This window comes from Carcharhinus amblyrhynchos, chromosome 12 (genome assembly GCF_965287045.1).
Source record: "Carcharhinus amblyrhynchos chromosome 12, sCarAmb.v2.hapA, whole genome shotgun sequence".
Lineage (NCBI taxonomy): Eukaryota > Metazoa > Chordata > Chondrichthyes > Carcharhiniformes > Carcharhinidae > Carcharhinus > Carcharhinus amblyrhynchos.
The window spans coordinates 23,960,558-23,981,554 of NC_137335.1; the positions used below are offsets into that span (position 1 = coordinate 23,960,558).

The 20,997-nt window shown below is 42.8% G+C and overlaps 1 protein-coding gene across 1 annotated transcript in view; it reads left to right on the plus strand.

The window, feature by feature from the left end:
• The window catches only part of prkn (parkin RBR E3 ubiquitin protein ligase), a 1,024,997-nt gene that overhangs the window by 969,330 nt on the left and 34,670 nt on the right, over nucleotides 1–20,997 (plus strand). Inside the window, exon 10 of the mRNA XM_080200221.1 lies at nucleotides 17,762–17,848. Within this exon, the coding sequence (XP_080056347.1) occupies nucleotides 17,762–17,848 (87 nt within the window). The remainder of the gene's footprint in view (nucleotides 1–17,761; nucleotides 17,849–20,997) is intronic.

The window sequence follows — 20,997 nt, forward strand, 5'->3', positions numbered from 1 at the left end:
CAAAGATTAATTGGTAAAATTCTTACCTTATGCAGCAAACATTGGGGAAGGTAATTTGCAGTCTTGATTGTCTCTTTTCATGAACTGTAATGATGTTTAATAACATCCTGAGTTGAATATCTCTTTGTGATGGACCTTTTCACAGACAGCAGATACTATGAAGTATAGTATTATGATACATGGTGATTAAATTACAGTCATTTGAGGAAGATTGAAGATGGCTCTGTAAGCTTTCTTTGTTGAGAGCTTAGCATAAGTAAGAGCTGATTGTCGTCACGGCAACTAGAAGTCACAGTTAGTCATGCTCCTGTTTTCCTGTGCTGTGCATTTTAAGGACAGTAACTGGAGTGTGCCAAAGTCACCAGGGCCTGACCTGCCCAATCCAATTACGTACAACAATAGTCATTCATTTTGCTCTGAAGCTATTCTGTTGTTTGTAATTCAAATATTAAACATGGCTGTATATACTTACATTCATTTCCAGTTTTAATTAACATCTCCAACATGTTTCCAGTGTTAACTACACTGCATAACACTATTAATGTGACGGCACCATGCAGATAATGCAGTGACATGTGTACAGCACTATTTTGAAGAAAAGCAAGGGAGTTCTTCCCAATGCCCTGGCTATCCCAAGATGATCTTCCCATTTATTTCAGTGCTATTTGGGGGAGTTTGCCATTCGCCAACTTTGCTGCTGCATTTCCTAAATTACAACAGTGATCACACTCCACAAAATTTCACTGACTCTAAAACGCTCTCAGATGTTTTGGCATTGTGAAGGTTGTGAGATAAATGCAAATATCTTTATGTTAATGAAGACTGATTGTTTTCTTATAAGTTATTACGATATTAGTCCCCCATTTTTCAGAATAATTTTTGCAGAATCACAGAATATTACAGTGCAGAAAAGGCCCTTTGGTCTATAAAGTCTGCACTGATGCATGACATGCCCACCTAATCCCTCTTACCAGCACTTGGCCCTACAGCCTGGAATGTTATGGCATGCCAAGTACTATCCAGGTATTTTTTAAAGGATGTGAGGCATCCCACTTCCATCACCTCCCAGGCAGTGCATTCCAGAATGTCACCATCCACTGGTAAAAAGGTTTTTCTTCAAATCACCCCTAAACCTCCCACCCCTCACTTTCAACTTGTTTCCCGTTGTAACTGACCCTTCAACTAAGGGGAACAGCTGCTACCTGTTCATGCCCCTCATAATTTGAACACCTCAATCAGGCCACCTCCTCAGTCTTCTCTGCCCCAGAGAAAACAACCCAAACCTATCCAACCTCTCTTTATAGCTTTATTGTTCCATCCCAGGCAACAACCTACTGAATCTTCTCTGCACCCCTTCCAGTGCATTCACATCTTTCCTATAATATGGCAATCAGAACTGCACACAGTACTTCAGCTGTGGCCTCACCAAAGTTCTATACAACTCCATCATGACTTCTCTGCTTTCATAATCTATACCCCAATTGATAAAGCAAGTGTGCCATGTGCTCTTTTCACCACCCTATTAACTTGCCTTTCTGCCTTCAGAGATCTATTGACAGACATGCCAAGGTCCCTTTGTTCTTCAGAACTTCCTAGTGTCAGACCTTTCATAATATACTTCTTTGTCAAATTACTCCTTCCAAAGTGTATCACCTCACACTTTTCAGGGTTAACTTCCATCTGCTACTTATCTGCCCATTTATCCATCTCATCTATATCTTCCTGTAATCCAAGATACTCAACCTCACTGTTAATCACCTGGCCAATCTTTGTGTTGTCGGCAAACTTACTGATTATACCCCCCGACATAATCATCTATGTCATTCATATAAATGACAAGCACTAGGGGGCCCAGCACGGATCCCTGTGTAAGTCACTGGTCACTGGCCTCCAATCACTGAAGCAGCCATCTATCGTCACCCTGTGAATCCCACTGCTAAGCCAATTACAACTCCACCTTATCAGATCACCCTGTATCCTATGTGCATTTGCCTTCTTAATAAGTCTCCCATATGAGATTTTGTCAAAGGCTTTGCTGAAATCCATGTAAACTACATCAACCACACTATCCTCATCCACACAAGCTCAAAAAATTGAATCAAATTTGTTCAGCATGACCTCCCTCTGACAAAACAACCCCTGATCAAACTTGTCTCTCCAAATGGAGATAGATTCTCTCCCTCAGAATCTTTTCCAGCAGTTTCCCAACCACAGACATGAGACTCACTGGTCTCTAGTTCCCTGACTTGTCTCTACAACCTTTCGTAAATAGTGACACCACATTAGCTGTTCTCCAGTCCTCTGGCACCTCCCTTGGGCCAGGGAGGAATTAAAAATTTGGGTTAGAGCCCCTGCAATTTCTTTCCTTGTCTCCCACAACAGCCTGGGACACAATGCATCCAGACCAAGAGATCTGTCCAATACCTCCAAAATCTTGACACTCCCTGTAGTAATTTTCTCTCGAGCCTCACAGTCTCTGTCCCTGAATTCCATAACTACCTCCTAATTCTCATGGGGTGAAGACAGATGTGAAATATTTGTTTAACACCCTATCAATGTCTCCACCCACAGATTTCCCCCTTGATCCTTGATGGGCTGTACTCTTTCCCTGATTATCCTCTTCCCATTGATATACTGAAAGAACATCTTAGTATTTTCCCTACTGTTACCAGCCAGAGCTTTTTCATATCTCCTCTTTGCTCTCCTAATTGATTTTCAAAATTCAATTATTTTAAAATTCATGCCAATTTAATGTCACAATTCTTTTTAAGTGCAATGACAGCCATTATAAATTGATTCCAAAGAAAATAAATTTCCAGTAATTAGGATGTGTCTTTAAGATTTGGAAATAAAACATAATGACACACATGCCAACCAGGGAAAGCAGTACAAGGCAATCAATATTTTTTTAAATGCTAACACAAGATAATAGGAATAACTGACAAACCTAAAGAAACCCTGAATATAAGCCTAAGACTTGCACTTATATTGTACAACTGATACAGAATATTGGAAAAAGCTTTTTCAAACTTTTCCTTAAAAAGGCTTACAAAGCATCCTGAAAGCTGACAGCTCAGAAGCAGCCCTGATGTGAAAGCAAGTGGTTACATGGGGGCTCTAATTTAAGAAACCCACATTTCTTCACTTGTATTAAAGGAAAAAGAATACAAGAAGATGAAATTCTGAAAGGAAATGCATAGGTACAGAACTTTCCCTGGAAATCAATATTGCATTAGATGTCAGCCTGATTGTTAATGTGGCCCTTTTTTTTATGTTTTAGGGCTATTGATACTTGTACGTCTGCATAAAATCAGATGATTGTAGAGCAGCATCTATAGTGAGCAAGGAGAAATCTTGGGCCCAGATATTTGTCCCCAGCCAGATGTGTAGGGTCAGGAAACTTCCTGAATTGGCAAACCTGACCTTTAACAATGTCTGCCCACAATTGGATTTTTGATTGGAAGACAAGGGGTGGGGCTTTTCAGCTGTGCTCGCCCCAAAGAAAATTTCCCCAAAGTCTACAGACCTTTCCATGGTCGATCCCTCGCCTACTATAATTCCCGTGGCGGGCGGAACAGGAAAATTCGCCCTGGGGTGTGTGGGGCAGGCAACCATGGAGCAAGTGTAAAAGCTGCCGAATGCAGGAGTCCAGCAATGTGTTTAAGTAAATGACAAAATAAACCAGAAATCATCCCTCCAGCCTCACTTCCCACAAGTGCCATTTCACTACAGTGTGTGGCCCTTTACCTGATCATTGTTGACTCAGATGCTGCAACCTTATTCTTAAGTGTTCTTGTGGAACAAACCCTGTTCACATGCTGTGCAAGGTCATGTCATGTTTATTCTTGGCTGTATAAGACTGAAACAGAAATTTTCTCTTATCTCATTTGCATTCTTTAACACTGTAATGTGCAAGGCGAGATGTGTTCACGCATGGAGAAGGATCATATATTGTGCAACTCCACGTGCTTACTGTCTCTCAGCAGGGCTTTCGTGCCCTGAATCCATTCTCAGAACTTGTGTGTGCTGCTGTCAGCCAACTGCGTTTTCAACTTTCCAAGTGTTCATTTGCTCGGTTCACCAATAAGTGGGAGCTCCATGCCATATCAAAATAATGAGGCTCAAACTTTCAACCTTGAGTGTCTCTCACCCTATAGTTGTGTCTATTCCAGGGACAAGCCTCAAAATAGGGATGCAGCGCTATGCATCCCCTCACCTGAGTAATTGCCAAGGTCACTGAAGCAAATTTGAACTGGTGAATTCTGGTAAGCAGTACAGCCTTTGGTTATATTCTGAAAGTGAACATGGTTGCGTTAGACAGTGTGGAGGAGAGCAATGGGATTGGAGTAAGGTGTACAGAAGCTGAAATGTACTCTTTATTAGCAATAATGTACACCCCTCATGCTGTCTGAGCATTTTGGACATAGAAAAAGCCAGGGCTGGCTATGAAGGCATTATATCTATGATAAAGAGGAGGCGTTTTAATGTCTGGCAGGCAAATGTTTGATGTTGTCACGCTCAGATGATCCATATTAAGGTGAGGATAAATGCAGCCCAGGATCCCAAACCAAGAGTGCCAGATGTCACTGTGATTTGAAGAATGCACCACAGACAACTGACTCATCTCCAAATGGATTCACAGCAGCAGAACATCATCAGCTGCCTTGTCCCAAGTGTGAGTCATCCGATTCACCATTGATGTTACACAGTGTGCTTTGTTCCGTTGCTTGAGATAAATTTCCTTGACAAGCCTCGTCAGATTGAAGGCATACAGCTATGAGCCAACTGAGGCTCTTGCAACAGTTCCTACCTCTTATAGGGTCTCATTGTGACTGGGATGCTGGAGAGATGCTTGAAGTGGCAGCATCTTCTGAATCTGATGCTGGGATTCACCTCTCTAGTTAGCATCTCATCTCAGCAAGAACACATGCTACCAAGGCTTCCTCATCTTTAAAAGGATCAGGACAAGTTTGATGTGTAATTATTTACTCTCATATTGAAGCGTATAGGTGAAATGAGAGTGTTATGGGGTTGTACGGAGGTTAGATATTGCCTAAAGTTTAGCCAATACAAAGACTCATGAAAGCCAGTATCTCTGTTTAAAGACATATCTTTATTAACCAGTGATCGATGGGAGTGGTAACATTGGTCAGTCCAAAGAGAAGGCTCTGAGCTTTCCAATATAACTCTGAAGTTACAATGCACAGATTGATCAATTATACATTTCTCAAATCAATTGTTGCTGCCTTTCATTAGTTATGATCAAATCGTCTTCAATTTAAATCAATCGTTAGTAACATCTGTCACATACTTTAGCCAATTGCATTTTACTGTCTGACATCATGGGATTTCATTGATCCGTAGAATCCAGATGCTTCCTCCCCCTATTGCTGTTGCTTCTTCCTCTAATGCTTAATAATCCCTGACATTTAGCTACAAAGGATAAAGTTAAGGTTCCCAGCAACTCCTGCTACGTCACTAGTGAAAGAAAACAATGTACATTCTCATGTCTGAGCAGGGACCTGTCTTATCTGAATAGTGTGAAAATCTCTATTCGTAAGTAGCCCTAAGAATTTTACTGCTAGCAACTTTCGTTTGATAAGAACTTGCACATTCGGAGGTTTCATTGTTTCTGAAGAATGTGGTTCTGTCTACTGAGGCTTTATCCCACCATCCATCACAGCAGCCTGCTCTTGGCTAACGTGCACAATTACTTCTATAAAATACAGTTAATACATTTAACATACCAAAATATGTTCAATTCACCTGCCGAAGGGACTAACCCGAAAGCTTGTGAGTCTATTATCAAATAAATCGGTTGGATTAAAACCCGGTGTTGTCAGACTTTTTACTGTTCTTTCACATTGCCATTGATGGTCATACCTATATACCTGGGCCTCACTCTACATAAGAACATAAGAAATAGGAGCAGGAGTAGGCCATCTAGCCCTTCGAGCCTGCCCCGCCATTCAATAAGATCATGGCTGATCTGTCGTGGCTCAGTTCCACTTTCCCGCCCTCTCCCCATAACCCTTAATCCCCTCTCTTATCAAAAACCCATCAACCCGCGTCTGAAAAATATTTAGCGAGGCAGCCTCCACCACTTCAACGGGCAGAGAATTCCAGAGATTCACTCTAGCATTTCCTCCCTAAAATTCTACACCTCTCAGCCTCTATCCTCCTGTACATTACTGCTTAAGATCTACCTCATTAAAGAAGCTTTTGGTCATAGCCTACAATGATGCAGAGTCTTCATTAGTGAACAACAAAGGATTTATTTACAAGGACAACAACATATCTACTACTCATTCAAGAATGCCTCTACCTAAGAGAACAGCTCCTTCTGGGGTGATTCAGCACTCTGTATCCTGATTGGTCACCTAAACCAGGTGACCCCCCTACTCTGCTGTATTGCCCTTAAAGGGACAGTTACCACATAGCCCTAATATCTCCTTATGTGACTCAATGTTAAATATTCACTGATGATGCTTCTATAAGTCACCTTGGACCATTTCATTACATTGAGATGCTGTCTAAATGCAAGTTGTTGCTATAGGATACCACTATTCAAGTGATGCTATGAAATATAGTGGAAAATACAAAGGCTTTTTTCCCATCTGGGACTACCTTGTTTAGCGGGACTTGGGACAGGAAGGAGCATTTCCTGCTGCAGAGGCTGATGGGTAGCTATGCCATATCTTCTGACCTACTCAATTGTGCATCCAGGGGTTTAGCACCGTATTTCATGGTGGAGTGGGCTTTATTGCATGTATCCCATTGTCATTTCTGGGTTCCATACTTAAAAGGTACCCAACATCACTGACCCACCATTGAAGAAAGAAGATGGACCTTCAGGGACACCAAATTCTCCTCCCTGCCAGCCATTGGACCTATTGGTGGAAGCGTGGGAGGATTCTGCCCTTTGATAACTGCAAATGTGGAATGGTCTGAATGGAAAATGCACTTACAGGGCCTAGGTTTCAGGCCTGGGGTATTTTAACTACTCAGGCCCCTCCACATGTCACAGCTTATTGGAAAGTAATAAATCGTGAGAGGGAAGCAGCAGACAGTTGTGCAGCTAAGGGGTCAAAAGAAGGCTGGTCAGCAGGTGGTTAAGTCAGGGGAGTGGGGGAAGGTTTAGGGATATAAGATAGGAGTTTAGGACCTCAATAGGCCAACATTTTCTTTGATTTGATTTGATGTATTATTGTCAAAAGTATTAGTCTACAGTAAAAAGTATTGTTTCTTGCACGCTATGCAAACAAAGCATACTGTACATAGAGAAGGAAAGGAGAGTGTGCAGAACGAGAGTAAAAGTTAGGATTAGAGGGTATGCTGGGCACAGCTTGCAAGAAGTTGCCTTGCCCTGGCGTCATCTTGGAATTTCTTTGTGGGACTTGGAAGCATACCACAAAAAACACAGTTCAACTTACTTTAGAGGATATCATTGAATCCCTACAGTGCAGAAGGAGGCCATTTGGCCCATCGAGCCTGCACCGACCACAATCCTACCAAGGTCCTATGCCCATAACCCCACGTATTTACCCTGCTAATCGCCCTGATACTAGGGTCAATTTAGCATGGCCAATCAACCTAACCCGCACATCTTTGGAGTGTGGGAGAAAACCAGAGCACTGGAGGAAACCCATGCAGGCACAGGGAGAATGTGTAAGCTCCACACAGACAGTGATCTGAGGCCGGAACTGAACCTGGGTCCATGGCGCTGTGTGGCAGCAGTGCTAACAACTGCACCACCATGCCCGCCCCCCCCCCCCCCCCCCCCCCCGCCCCCGCCATCTTCATGTCCATAACAACAGCTGACCAGTTTTCACATGATCAGAAAGCCATGAATCTCTCAGCTCATGATGGAGGTAAATCCCATTCAGGATCCGGTGACATAGCTGGAACCCAATTTCAGTAACTTTGTATGACTTCAATCTGCTGTTGGCAAGTGCCTTCATCACTGGCAGTGAACAGTAGGAAGGGATTGGGCAAGGCCAAATAAAGACACATGTCCAATCTGGTCCCATTAATTGGGATGGGTTAAAAATCCTCTGTGTTTTTGTACAACAGAGATTTCAACAATGTTGATGTGGACTGATGCTTCTTTCTTCTCTCTTAATTCTGATCTGGACGATTATTAATGTGGCACTCATTCCAAATTCGAGGAACAGAAGGAAAAGAGAGACAGAGAGGGAAGGAAAGAAATACAGACAGAGTGGCAGATGGACAGAGAATGACAGACAATCAGAGAAAGAGAGGTGGAGGTAGACAGAGAGAGAAAAAGAGATGTAGAAAGACAGAGTGAGACAGATGAGACAGAGAGTGAGACAAAGGGAAAGTCAGACACACAGAGAACAAGACAGAGAGCAAGAAAAACAGAGAGGAAAATGAAAGAGAGGGAAAAACTGAGAGAGTGACAGAGAGAGAAACTGAGAGAGTGACAGAGATAGAGATGGAGAGAGAGAGAGTGAGAGACTGAAAGAGAGAAATGCAGAAAAAAAGAGACACTAGCAGAGTGGGACACAAAGGCGGAGTGTGGGAGATAGCAGGACAGAGTGGGACATAATGGGCAAGAGAGGACACATGGCACAGAGGGGGAGAGGGTGGAAGGAGGGTGAAAGAGAACTCAGAGAGAGAAAAGCACAGAGGCACGGAAACAAGAAGCCCAGTGAGAAAGAGGAGACACTGACAGAGAGGAGGGGCAGAGGAGAGGGGATAGAGGGAGTAGCTGAACAAGACAAAAGGGCAGTTGAGAGAGGTTGGTAGGAAAAGGGCTTGGGGAAGAGGGCAAGTGGTTTGAGGCCTGAGGGCGGGGTGGGTAGGCTGAAGATTTCAGAGGGTGTCAGGGGTAAATCCTTAAACTGGGGTGGGGCTGACAGACAGTCCTATGGATGTACATTTTTGGCAGGCCTGAGGGGAAGGTGAAGGGTGCAGGCCATCAAAGCTGGTTTCCTGGCTTAGAACATAGAACATTACAGCGCAGAACAGGCCCTTCGGCCCACGATGTTGCACCGACCAGTTACAAAACAATGACCCACTAACCTAAACCAATCCCTTTTCGTCCATAAACCTATCCACGGATCTCTTAAACGCCCCCAAACTAGGCGCATTTACAACTGCAGCAGGCAGGGCATTCCAATCCCTCACCACCCTCTGGGTAAAGAACCTACCCCTGACATCCGTCCTATAACTACCCCCCCTTAATTTAAAGCCATGCCCCCTCGTGCTAGATTTCTCCATCAGAGGAAAAAGGCTATCACTGTCCACCCTATCTAAACCTCTAATCATCTTATATGTTTCAATAAGATCCCCTCTTAGCCGCCGCCTTTCCAGCAAAAACAACCCCAAATCCCTCAGCCTCTCCTCATAGGACCTCCCCTCCATACCAGGCAACATCCTGGTAAACCTCCTCTGCACCCTCTCCAAAGCCTCCACATCCTTCCTGTAATGTGGGGACCAGAACTGCACACAGTACTCCAAGTGCGGCCGCACCAGAGTTGTGTACAGTTGCAACATAACGCTGCAACTCCTAAATTCAATCCCCCTACCAATAAACGCCAAGACACCATATGCCTTCTTAACAACCTTATCTACTTGATTCCCAACTTTCAGGGATCTATGTACACATACACCTAGATCCCTCTGCTCATCCACACTATTCAAAGTCCTCCCGTTAGCCCTATACTCGACACATCTGTTATTCCTACCAAAGTGAATTACCTCACACTTCTCCGCATTAAACTCCATCCGCCACCTCTCGGCCCAGCTCTGCAACCTGTCTAAGTCTTCCTGCAAACTATGACACCCTTCCTCACTATCTACCACACCTCCGACTTTGGTGTCATCAGCAAATTTACTAATCCACCCAACTATACCCTCATCCAGATCATTAATAAAAATTGCAAACAGCAGTGGCCCCAAAACAGATCCCTGAGGCACACCACTCATAACCAAACTCCATGATGAATATTTACCATCAACCACCACCCTCTGTCTCCTATCCGCTAGCCAATTCCTGATCCAATTCCCTAGATCTCCCTCAATCCCATACATCTGCATTTTCTGCAGAAGCCTACCATGGTGAACCTTATCAAACGCCTTACTAAAATCCATATACACCACGTCCACTGCCTTACCCCCATCCACCTCTTTGGTCACTTTCTCAAAAAACTCAATAAGGTTAGTAAGGCACGACCTACCCGCCACAAAACCATGCTGACTATCTCCAATCAATTCATTACTCTCCAAATAACTATAAATCCTATCCCTAATAATTTTTTCTAAAACCTTGCCCACAACAGAAGTGAGACTCACCGGTCTATAATTCCCGGGGAAGTCTCTGTTCCCCTTCTTAAACAATGGGACAACATTCGCTAACCTCCAATCTTCCGGTACTATACCAGAGGCCAACGACGACCTGAAGATCAGAGCCAGAGGCTCTGCAATCACTTCTCTTGCCTCCCAGAGAATCCTGGGGTAAATCCCATCCGGACCAGGGGACTTATCTATTTTCAGACCCTCCAGAATATCCAGCACATCCTCCTTATCAACTGTAACACTGTCAATTCTACTCCCCTGCAACCCAGTGTCCTCCTCAGCTATATCCATGTCCCCCTGCGTGAACACCGAAGAGAAATATTGGTTCAATGCCTCTCCAATCTCCTCCAGTTCCACACACAACTTCCCTCTGCTGTCTATAACTGGCCCTAATCTTGCCCTAACCAACCTTCTGTTCTTGACATACCTATAGAACGCCTTAGGATTCTCCTTAACCGTATCAGCCAAAGTCTTCTCATGTCCTCTTTTAGCCTTTCTTAGCTCACTCTTCAACTCCCTCCTAGCCAATCTAAAGTTTTCTAGTGCACTACCCGAGCCCTCACGTCTCATCCGAACATAAGCCTCCTTTTTCCTTTGACTTATGGCAGAGGAAGTGGGATCTGGGAAGAACAGAGGGCGTGGGATGTACCACAAGATCATTAGCATTGGATGGTATATTGCCTTCTTTAAAAACATTTTAATCATATTATCTTTTTACTTTTTTTTGAAATTTCACCTTCAGGTGTAAACTTTGCTGGGATGTCTGGTTTTCTTAGGCAGCATAGCACAGCCTGGATGTTGGGAACAACCCTATCCTGAGCCGTGATGACTTCTCCATGGCAAAAGAGAATGCCTAAACTGCAATATATAAACTGGAAAGGCTACCACTTATTCAATGTACAGGTGGAAACTGATCCCATTGACTTGTGTCAGATATCCAGAAAAGCTTCCACTTCTCATACATCTTGAATAGATTGCACATCCAGATATCTTTGAGGAATCCTACAGGATCCAGGGTTGCTCAATGATGACAAAGGGTACCTGTGAAGGACATGGCTGATGCTGCCTGTCCATCAGCCTAAGACTCCTGCAGAAAGAAGGTACAACGAGGTTCATGCTGCTACCTATGGAGCACACCATAGGCATCCTAAAAATGCAGTTCTGATGCCTGGACAGATCTGTTGGAGCACTTTAGTACAGTCCCGAAATGGCCTCACGGATCATCATGTTTCCTCTGATGAGGAGAACACTGAAAGGGATGAGGGTGATAGTTTGAGGAATCTGAGGCTGCAGGGGAAGAAGTCACAGCATGGGTTGGTTGAGGCATGCGTGCACTTGAGGCCCTCGATGGCACTAGATTCCACTAGGAGGATGACTTGTACCCTCTTGGACAAATGCCCCTCCAGCAAGGGCCAACATGAACACCAACATTGCTTTTCCTTCATCTGTCTCTCTGTCACTCTGTTTCTCTCTCCTTCTGTCATTCTCCTCTCTGTTTTTCTCACTCTGTGTCATTCTTTGTCTGTCTCTCTCCTTGTCTTACTCTGTCTGTCTCATCTGTCTATCTCTGTCTCTCTGCTTCTCTTTCTCTCTCTCTCTGTCTACCTCTTTCTCTCTCTATCTGGGGAGAAAATACTAGTAGGAATGAAGGGACTAACCCGAAAGCTTGTGAGTCTATTATCAAATAAATCGGTTGGATTAAAACCTGGTGTTGTCAGACTTTTTACTGTGTTTACGCCAGTCCAACGCCAGCATACCCACAATGTGAAAGAAATGAGTGGTGCGCAGAGGCTAAAGCTGAAGAATTCTGTTGCTAAAGCACTAGTGCACACGTGAGTGAATCTTTGAAGTGTCTAAAAGCTTGCTTGAAAAAGATGGCCTGTAGTGTAAATGATCAACTTTGCACATAACAATATGCATGAATATTTTATGAGGATGCATTGTAATTTTTAAAAATGGTTTTAGTTTTAGTTCGGATTCAATTGTAGTAAGCTTCTTGGAAAAAAGTGGCACTTAGGAGAATAAGAGAGAAATGCTTCACGGTGCTATTGATCATTTAGAAAGTGGAACACTGCATGAGAAAGCACATCAAGTTCTTGGCAAGCTTTACAGACAGCAGCACACTGCCTGAAAGTTGAGACAGTGCTCACTGATATTTGCTTAGCTGCAGCAATTGGTTTCAAGAGGCCTTTGCAGGTCTCAGAATGCATGTAGACTCAACTATAACAAGCATCTGATCAGCTCAGGGCACTGCTCTTCAGGTGTGGGTGGCTGAGAGAAATTAAACAGAATATTGGGTTGCAAATGGAGGGGTGTAAAACAAGGCTGCTGATTCACTGTCAGCCCCTTTTCACACTCGCGTAGACTAATTTCACCCCTATGTTTTCCCTCCTAGTTATTCTCCTGTAGTTAGCTTGTCTGGTATACAGCTTATCTCTCCCACCTTGCTAATTTGTACAAATGGTGAAAGTTAATGTCTGAGGTATATTCTTCCTGTCAGGCCAGTATTTCTGGATTATGTGAGTGCACCTATCTTTTACTTACAATGAGTCAACTGAGACCTCCCCCTCTGTTCTTGCAGGTAATTGTGAATGATTCCATGGCATAGTTTTAAAAAGGACTAGAGGGGTTATCCACCGTATCTTGGCCAAAACTTACCCCTCAATCAACGTCATCAAAAAAGTCAGATTATCTCCTCACTATCACATTGCTGTTTCTGGGAGCTTGCTGTGTGCAAATTGAGCACTTTGTTTCCTCCATTACAACAATGAATACACTTAAAGTATCTCATTGGATGCAACATCCTAAGTTCATGGAAGACACTGTAAAAGTGCTTACCTTCCTTTTATTAGGACAATATTTTGCCACCTCCATTTTCCTTCTAGTAGTCTAAGGTTTTTTTTTATTAGTGCCACAAGTAGGCTTACATTTTCACTGCATTGAAGTTATTGTGAAAATCACCTAGTCGCCACACTCGGGCACCTATTTGGGTACCCTAAGAGAGAATTTAGGTGGCAAATGCACCTAACAGCGTGTCTTTTGGACTGTGGGAGGAAACCAGAGCACCCAGAGTAAACCTACTCAGACACGGGGAGAATGTGCAGACTCTGTGTATTCAGTGACTCGAGCCAAGAATTGAACCTGGGTCCCTGGTGCTGTGAGGCAGCAGTGCTAACCACTGTGCCAACATGCCACCCAATAACATCTTGCAATGTTTTGGCAGACATTGGTCAATCATATCAAAAAATACAAGGTGGGTGCAATTTCCCATTGTAATTTGAAGACATTTCAAGAATCGGTATTTAAAATTCTTGCGATCCCACCCAAAAACAAAAAGCAGAACGGTGTTTCTGGACTTCATGGGCTTGCTAGAATTGAATCCTGTTCATGGGATTGCAGATAAAAGACACATTTGGCAAACCTTTATCAACTGGTACAACTACTATGATGGCTAATCAATCTCCTATGACATTGTCCACGAAGACCTCAAGAAAGAAAGAACTTACGGTTATATAGCTCCATACCAAAATCCTCATTGGATAAGTTAAACATACTGCCACATTAGTGCTGATCTTTGCAAGTTAAAATCAACCCTTAATTGTGTAAATTACATAACTGTAAGGGGCATAATTGGTGCCTACAAGAACAATGATCAAAAGGACCAAGAGCATGGCAGACATTCACATTTACTGGAAGTTCTCACTGCTGTAACCTTTTGGGAACCCATAATATGTTGAAGGCTCCTACACCCAGTGAAGTAAAGAATTCCAACCTCCAGCAGGGCAAAACTCGGTATCACCAGGAAGGGGAGGAAAGTGTGCATTCAAAGAAGTGGCAGAAATCTCCCAAAAATCTCGTCTCGTTAAGGGGAAGTCGTGTCTGACGAATTTATTGGAGTTCTATGAGGATGTGTCTAGGGCGGTGGATAGAGGAGAGCCGGTGGATGTGGTGTTTCTTGATTTTCAGAAGGTGTTTGATAAGGTGCCGCACAAGAGGTTATTACAGAAAGTCAGGGGGCATGGAGTTGGGGGTAGGGTGTTAGCGTGGATAGGGGATTGGCTGTCAAATAGGAGGCAGAGAGTGGGGGTCAATGGGTGCTATTCGGATTGGCGGTTGGTGACTAGTGGAGTGCCCCAGGGGTCGGTGCTGGGGCCTCAGCTATTTACCATTTATATAGATGATCTGGAGGAGGGAACCGAGTGTATGGTATCGAAATTTGCTGATGACACCAAGATTAGTGGAATGGCAAATTGTGCGGAGGGTGTGGAAAGTCTGCAGAGGGATCTAGATAGTCTGGGCGAATGGGCCAGGAACTGGCAAATGGAATTTAATGTTGGCAAGTCTGAAGTTGTCCACTTTGGTAGGAATAATGGTAGGAAGGACTATTACTTACATGGCGAAAAACTGCAGCCTGCAACGGTGCAGAGGGACCTCGGAGTCCTTGTGCATGAGTCGCAAAAACCCAGCCTGCAGGTGCAGCAGGTGGTCAGGAAGGCGAATGGAATGCTGGCCTTCATAGCGAGGGGGATTGAATATAAAAGTAGGGAGGTCTTGCTGCAGCTGTACAGGGCACTGGTGAGGCCGCAGCTGGAGTACTGTGTGCAGTTTTGGTCGCCGCACTTACACAAGGATATTTTGGCCTTGGAGGGAGTGCAAAGGAGGTTTACTAGGCTGATACCGGAGTTGAGGGGTTTGAACTATGAGGAGAGGCTGAATAAACTAGGCTTGTACTCGTTAGAGTTTAGAAGAATGAGGGGAGATCTCATTGAGACATATAAGATGATGAATGGGACGGATAGGATAAAGAGGCTCTTCCCGCTCAGAAAGGACAGTAGGACTAGAGGGCACAGCCTCAAGATAAAGGGGGGGCGGTTTAGAACGGAGTTGAGGAGGAACTTCTTCACTCAAAGGATGGTGAATCTCTGGAATTCTCTGCCCGTTGAAGTGGTGGAGGCTGCCTCGCTAAATATATTTAAGACGCGGGTTGATAGGTTTTTGATAGGCAAGGGGATTAAGGGTTATGGGGAGAGGGCGGGAATGTGGAACTGAGACACGACAGATCAGCCATGATCTTATTGAATGGCGGGGCAGGCTCGAAGGGCTAGATGGCCTACTCCTGCTCCTATTTCTTATGTTCTTAAAATAAACAATTTTTTAAAAAAGTTAGAAAGCAGGCATACAATTTTGAAATTGGACTTTTCATATCACAAATACATCTTTCAGTAAATAATAAGTATTTCAGTACTATGAACAGTCTGAGAAAAGTGTACATGTTTTCAAATGGGAATGAAATGATGCAGAAACACCTTAAACAATTCTAAGTATGTTTCTCGGACAGTCAAGATATCTGCTGCTGTTACTGCCATCTAATGTCTGAAAAAGGCACCTATTGGATTCCCCATGTGTTTGCACTGACTTGTTAGAAGGGAAATACTAATGCAGTGCACAGCTTTTTAAATTCTCTGCATGCTTGGGAGCACATTTACATTGCCACATGTCCATAAATATTAATTTATCAGCTCAGCAACTTAATCCCTCACTGAATGCCAAACTTTGTCTCAGTGAACTGAGCAACTCCGTGACATCAGTCTCACCCATCAATCTCCCTTTCTTTTGAGAACAGACTTTTGGGAAATGTAGCTGTGTCTTCATGTTGACCAAAGAGACTGACAGGTAATTTTGGAATGTAACTTGCAGAAGAAGCTTGTGTTTCAGAAAATGAAATGGGCTCCCTCTACAGATAGGCAGACCCTTGGAATATTGCAGTAATGTCTTTGACCCAATTTTGAATGTATTTATCCAAAGAAAGTTGTAATATATTTTTCACTTTGTTTTTATATACTTCAACATTCACCACTCAAGTTAAAGCCATTAGATTCACAGAATCCAAATCCAGTAGCAGTAAGGGCAAAAAATTGGTCACTCATCTGTTGCCTGAAATGAAACAGTTTGTGCTCAATCACAGAAGTTAACATCTGACTGCAACAACACTCAAAATTGTCTTCACTTGAACAAAACATAGTGTTTTGCATAACCTGACCTGGTTTGACACACACCTCCACTTGCCCATTTTAATGCTCACAAACCCCACTTCCAATATCAACTCTCTCAATCCCAATTCCACTCCCAATTCCACCCCCAATTCCACTCCCAATTCCCAAACCGACTCGCAATACTACTCCCAAACCGATTTCCTTAATGTCAACCCTCCCCACTCAATATGCATCAGCCCTCTGCACCCCACACCTTTTCCCAGACTTGGAGCAACACAGAGATCCTGGAGGTTTGTGGAGCTAGAGGCCCTTACATTGGTAGTGAGCGTTGAATTCATGGAAGGATTTGAAAACAAGGGTGAGAATTTTAAAATTGTGGCCTAGCCAGACCTAGTGCCAGTATAGATCAGTGACTACATGGGTGATGGGGGAACATGTATTGGTGGCAGTTAGAATTTGATTAACAGAATTTCAGATGAACTCAAGTTTATATGCAGATTGTTGATTCATTTTTTTGAGTTATACCATCAGTCCAGAAGTGTGGCTTCTTGTTTGAGCAAATACAACAGCTGAGTCGCATGACAGTATTCATCAAACAATAAAACACTTTGGGGGGATGGGGCACACCCATGTTTTCTGTGGGTGCGAATTGCAGAGGAGGAGGAGAATAGAGTCCCAAAAAGGCTTTTAGGCTAGCATAATTTCCCTGCTGGACTGCAACACAACCGGTGGGCTACATATCAGATATGATTCTCTGGCCCAAAGGTGAAGGTGCAAATCACACTCGGCAGGAGAATCACAGGGAGGGACCATAACACAGTTAGCATGGGCCGGAACTGTTTATGGGATTCTCCCTGTCCTTGCGTCTCAACATAATCGAAGTCATGACCAGCAAGGGCTTGAATCAGATTAGCGTATTTGAATACTCATTTAAATATGCAGGGTCAGTTTGGAGCCGGTTTCTCCCAGCTCCTGTAATTCTCCAACCTTCGAGCACAGTGGGAACTCAGCTTGAATCACTACACGTTTCCATAAATGGAGACCAGTTATGATGGCCATGCCAGGAGCTTGCGGGCCATTGAAGCCCCCACGATGGTTGGGGAAATGGCTGGGCAGTGCATTGTCCCTGGCATTATGGCAATGCCAGGTTGACAGTGCCAGGGTGTCAGGTTGACAGTGCCAAAGGGGAGGGGGTTCCTGAAAGGGATAGACCTAAAGGGAGAGTCTTTGGTGACCCTATAACAGGGTATTGTTCATTTGGGGGGGGTGGTGGTAGTGGTTGCTGATACCAGCAAAAGAGGAGGGGGTGTCTTAGCCTACGAGTAGAAGGGGGTGGTAGTGTCTGAAGATCAGGATGCCTTAGGATATTGAGTTAACTATTTATCCACCTTAACAGTTTCCCAATTATTTTCATATTATTCATACTCTTTACATTCATCCTCTTTCAGTTTGTTTTCTGCCGCGAGTGCAAGGAAGAGTACCATGAAGAGGAGTGCAGTGACCTTCATACTAGAAAAACGACTGTGAACCAGCAAGTAAGAGAGTAAATTCTTGGAAATTCAGCACCTTTCTAATGCTTTTTGGTTCTGCAATTACAAACAGTTAGAATTTTGCTCTGAAAAAGATTTCCCTTCTGTGCTGTATATGTCCTATCCTTAAGTATGATGGCTATATCTGTGAAATAGGCTTCCATTTTTTTCAAGTCATGGTTTACAGTGGGAATTGATGGATATGGTGAAAATGTGCAGGTTCATCCATCAAAAGGGCACAAATAGATTTTTCCTTTTTCTAAAGAAGCTTATGCACTTATTTTAGTCCTGACATATGTGTAGAAAAATAACAAATGGCACAGTGTGGATTACAAAACTATAAGTACAATCAGGGAGATCGAATGATGTTGTAAAGTTGCATGAGCATTTCTTAAATGGCTTATAAGCATCATCTGAACTCTGAGATTAGATTTCTTCCTTGAGATATTTTGGGGTGTTCATCATTAACTCTAATGGAATGATATCGTATAGAAGAAGGCCAGTCATGTTGTTCTGACTCTTTGGAAGAAATAGCCAATTTGTCCCACTCCACTGCTCATTCCCCATAGCTCTGCAAATCTCTCCTTTTCAAGTGAATATCCAGCTCTCTTTTGAAAGTTATTAATGAATCCTTTCAGGCAGTGCATTCTAGATTACAGTATCATACTGCATTAAAAAATTCTCATAACTTGCTCTTAGGTTTTTTTGCTCATTATGTTAAATCCATATTCTGTGCAGGGTTACTAACCTCCTGCCAGTGAAAACATTTCCCCATTCCCATTCTAACCAAACCCTTTTATATCTCTCCTCTGATGTAAGGAGAATAATCACAACTTCTCTGATTTCTCCAGATAACTGAGCTTTGTTCTTCCCAATACCATTCCATTAACTCTCTTTTGCACCATCTCAAAGGCATTGGCATGCTTTCTTTAGACTGTGGTGCCCAGATTGGGACACCACATTATTCTGGAGGATTACTGGTTATTTGAACTAGATTAAATTTGAATTCAATTTTTAAAAATAGTGGAATTACAATGATGACCATGAAACCATTGTCAATTGTTCTTAAAAACCCCACTGATTCACAAATGTTCTTGAAGGAAGGAAATCTGCTTTCCTTACCTGGTTTGGCCTACACGTCACTCTAGACTCTCAGCAATGTGGTAGACTGTTAACTGCCACTCAGTTTATAGGCAATTAGGGACAGACAACAAATGCTAGCCTTGCTAACGATGTCCATATCCCATGAAAAAACAAAGGAAAATAAAAATTGGGACACTTCCTTTGAATGTTTAGATCTCTCAAATAGTGTTCTTGTTGTGCAGCTCTCCAAACACTGTTTTCCATACTCTTGGTATTTAAATTTTCATCCCACATCTTATGCTGGAGAGACAAAGCACAGCCATCTTGAAGACCCAACTTATTGTTGCCACTTTGCATCCTGCTCTCATCTTTCCCAATCTATCTTGAACCATGATTTATTCTTGAATTTTTACAGTGCTAAATGTCTAATTTCTGTCACTCATTCCAATATATTTCTCTGTGTGCTTGTTATACCTGTCACAACATTTGACCATTATTCTTGTAGTGTGCATTTGGAAATGAATTCTGCTTAGAATTAAAGCAAAATTAATTTGCATTGGCTTAAAAAACCACATCTACAGCACAATTTACTGGATTAAGGATAACTTTTATCAACCTATCATCATGGTGTACAGCACTCAGGAAAAAAAGCTGGTTCAGAACAGTATTCTTGTTCCCCAGTTTTTACTGATGTTCCATTTTAAGATGTACATGACCAGTTTGGACCAAGAAGCATAAAGGAGCTAAGCAATATTCAAAGAGACTGCAGAAAAGTACAGCACAGAGGGATTTGAGGGGTTCTTGTGTATAAATCACAAAAAGCTGACATGCAAGCTCAGCAGGTAATTGGGAAGCCAAAATCAATGTTGGCCATTTACTTCAAATGGAATGGAGCATAAAAATAGGGAAATTTTGCTAAAAATGTACATGGCACTATTTAGACTACACCTAGAACACTGTGAACAGTTTTGGTCCCCTTTTCTAAGGAAAGATATACTAGTATTAGAGGCAGCCTAGAGGAGGTTCATTAGGTTGATCCTGAGTATGGAGGCATTTTCTTATGAGGAGAGGTTAAGTAGATTGGCCCTCTAATCATTGAAGTCTCGAAAAATGAGGTGCGATCTTATTGAAACATAGGATCCTTGGGGCTTGACAGATGGATGCTGAGAAAATGTTTTTTCTGGTAGGAGAGTCTAGGAAAAGAGGGCATAACTCAAACTAAAATTTTAAAACAGATGAGGAAGGATTTCTTCATTCAGGGTGTAATGAATCTGTGGAATTCCTTACTACTAGAGCTGTTGGGTTGTTCCATATATTCAAGGCTGAGATAGACAGATTTTTAATCAGCAAGGGGGTCAAGGGTTATAGTGATAAGATGGGAAAGTGGAGTTGAGGATTATATCAGATCAACAAGATCTCGTTGAATGGCAGAGCAGAAATGATGGGCTAAATGATCTATTTCTGCTTCTACATCTTATGGTCAATTGTCTTATTTCCTTGTTTTTACAGTGTTTTCTTTATGGGTGGGAGAAGTTAAAATTATTAATGGGAATATCCCAGGCAGAAGTGGCCTCTGGTGCCTCAGAAAATTTGAAAGTTACCAATACTACTGTCATTGGGCTTTACCATCTGTGGAATTAACCCAATGTAGCACACGCTCCCACCATTTTCAATCTAAAACATAGATTGTGATCTGACAACCTTGATTCACGTATTGAAACCGATCTACCATCAGAAACAGACTGGTACTTTGGACCATTGTAGGCACCTATCAAAATAGTGCTGGCTACAACCACATCATATTACTGATCCCATTATTATTCTCTACTACTGCCGGGGAAAACCAAGTTAAAATCAATCCAAATATGTTTCAGAAAAGAGATTGTGAGTAGGGCCTGCAGTCTGTTGGTGGAAGCTGAAGTACAGGAGAACAGATTTAGTGGTTAGAAGAACACAGTATTGGAGATACTGAAAATCTGAAATAAACAGATAATGCTGGAAATACTCGACAGCTCTGGCAGAATCTGGTGAGGGAAACAGTGTTAACATTTCAAGTTGTTGACTCTGGCCTA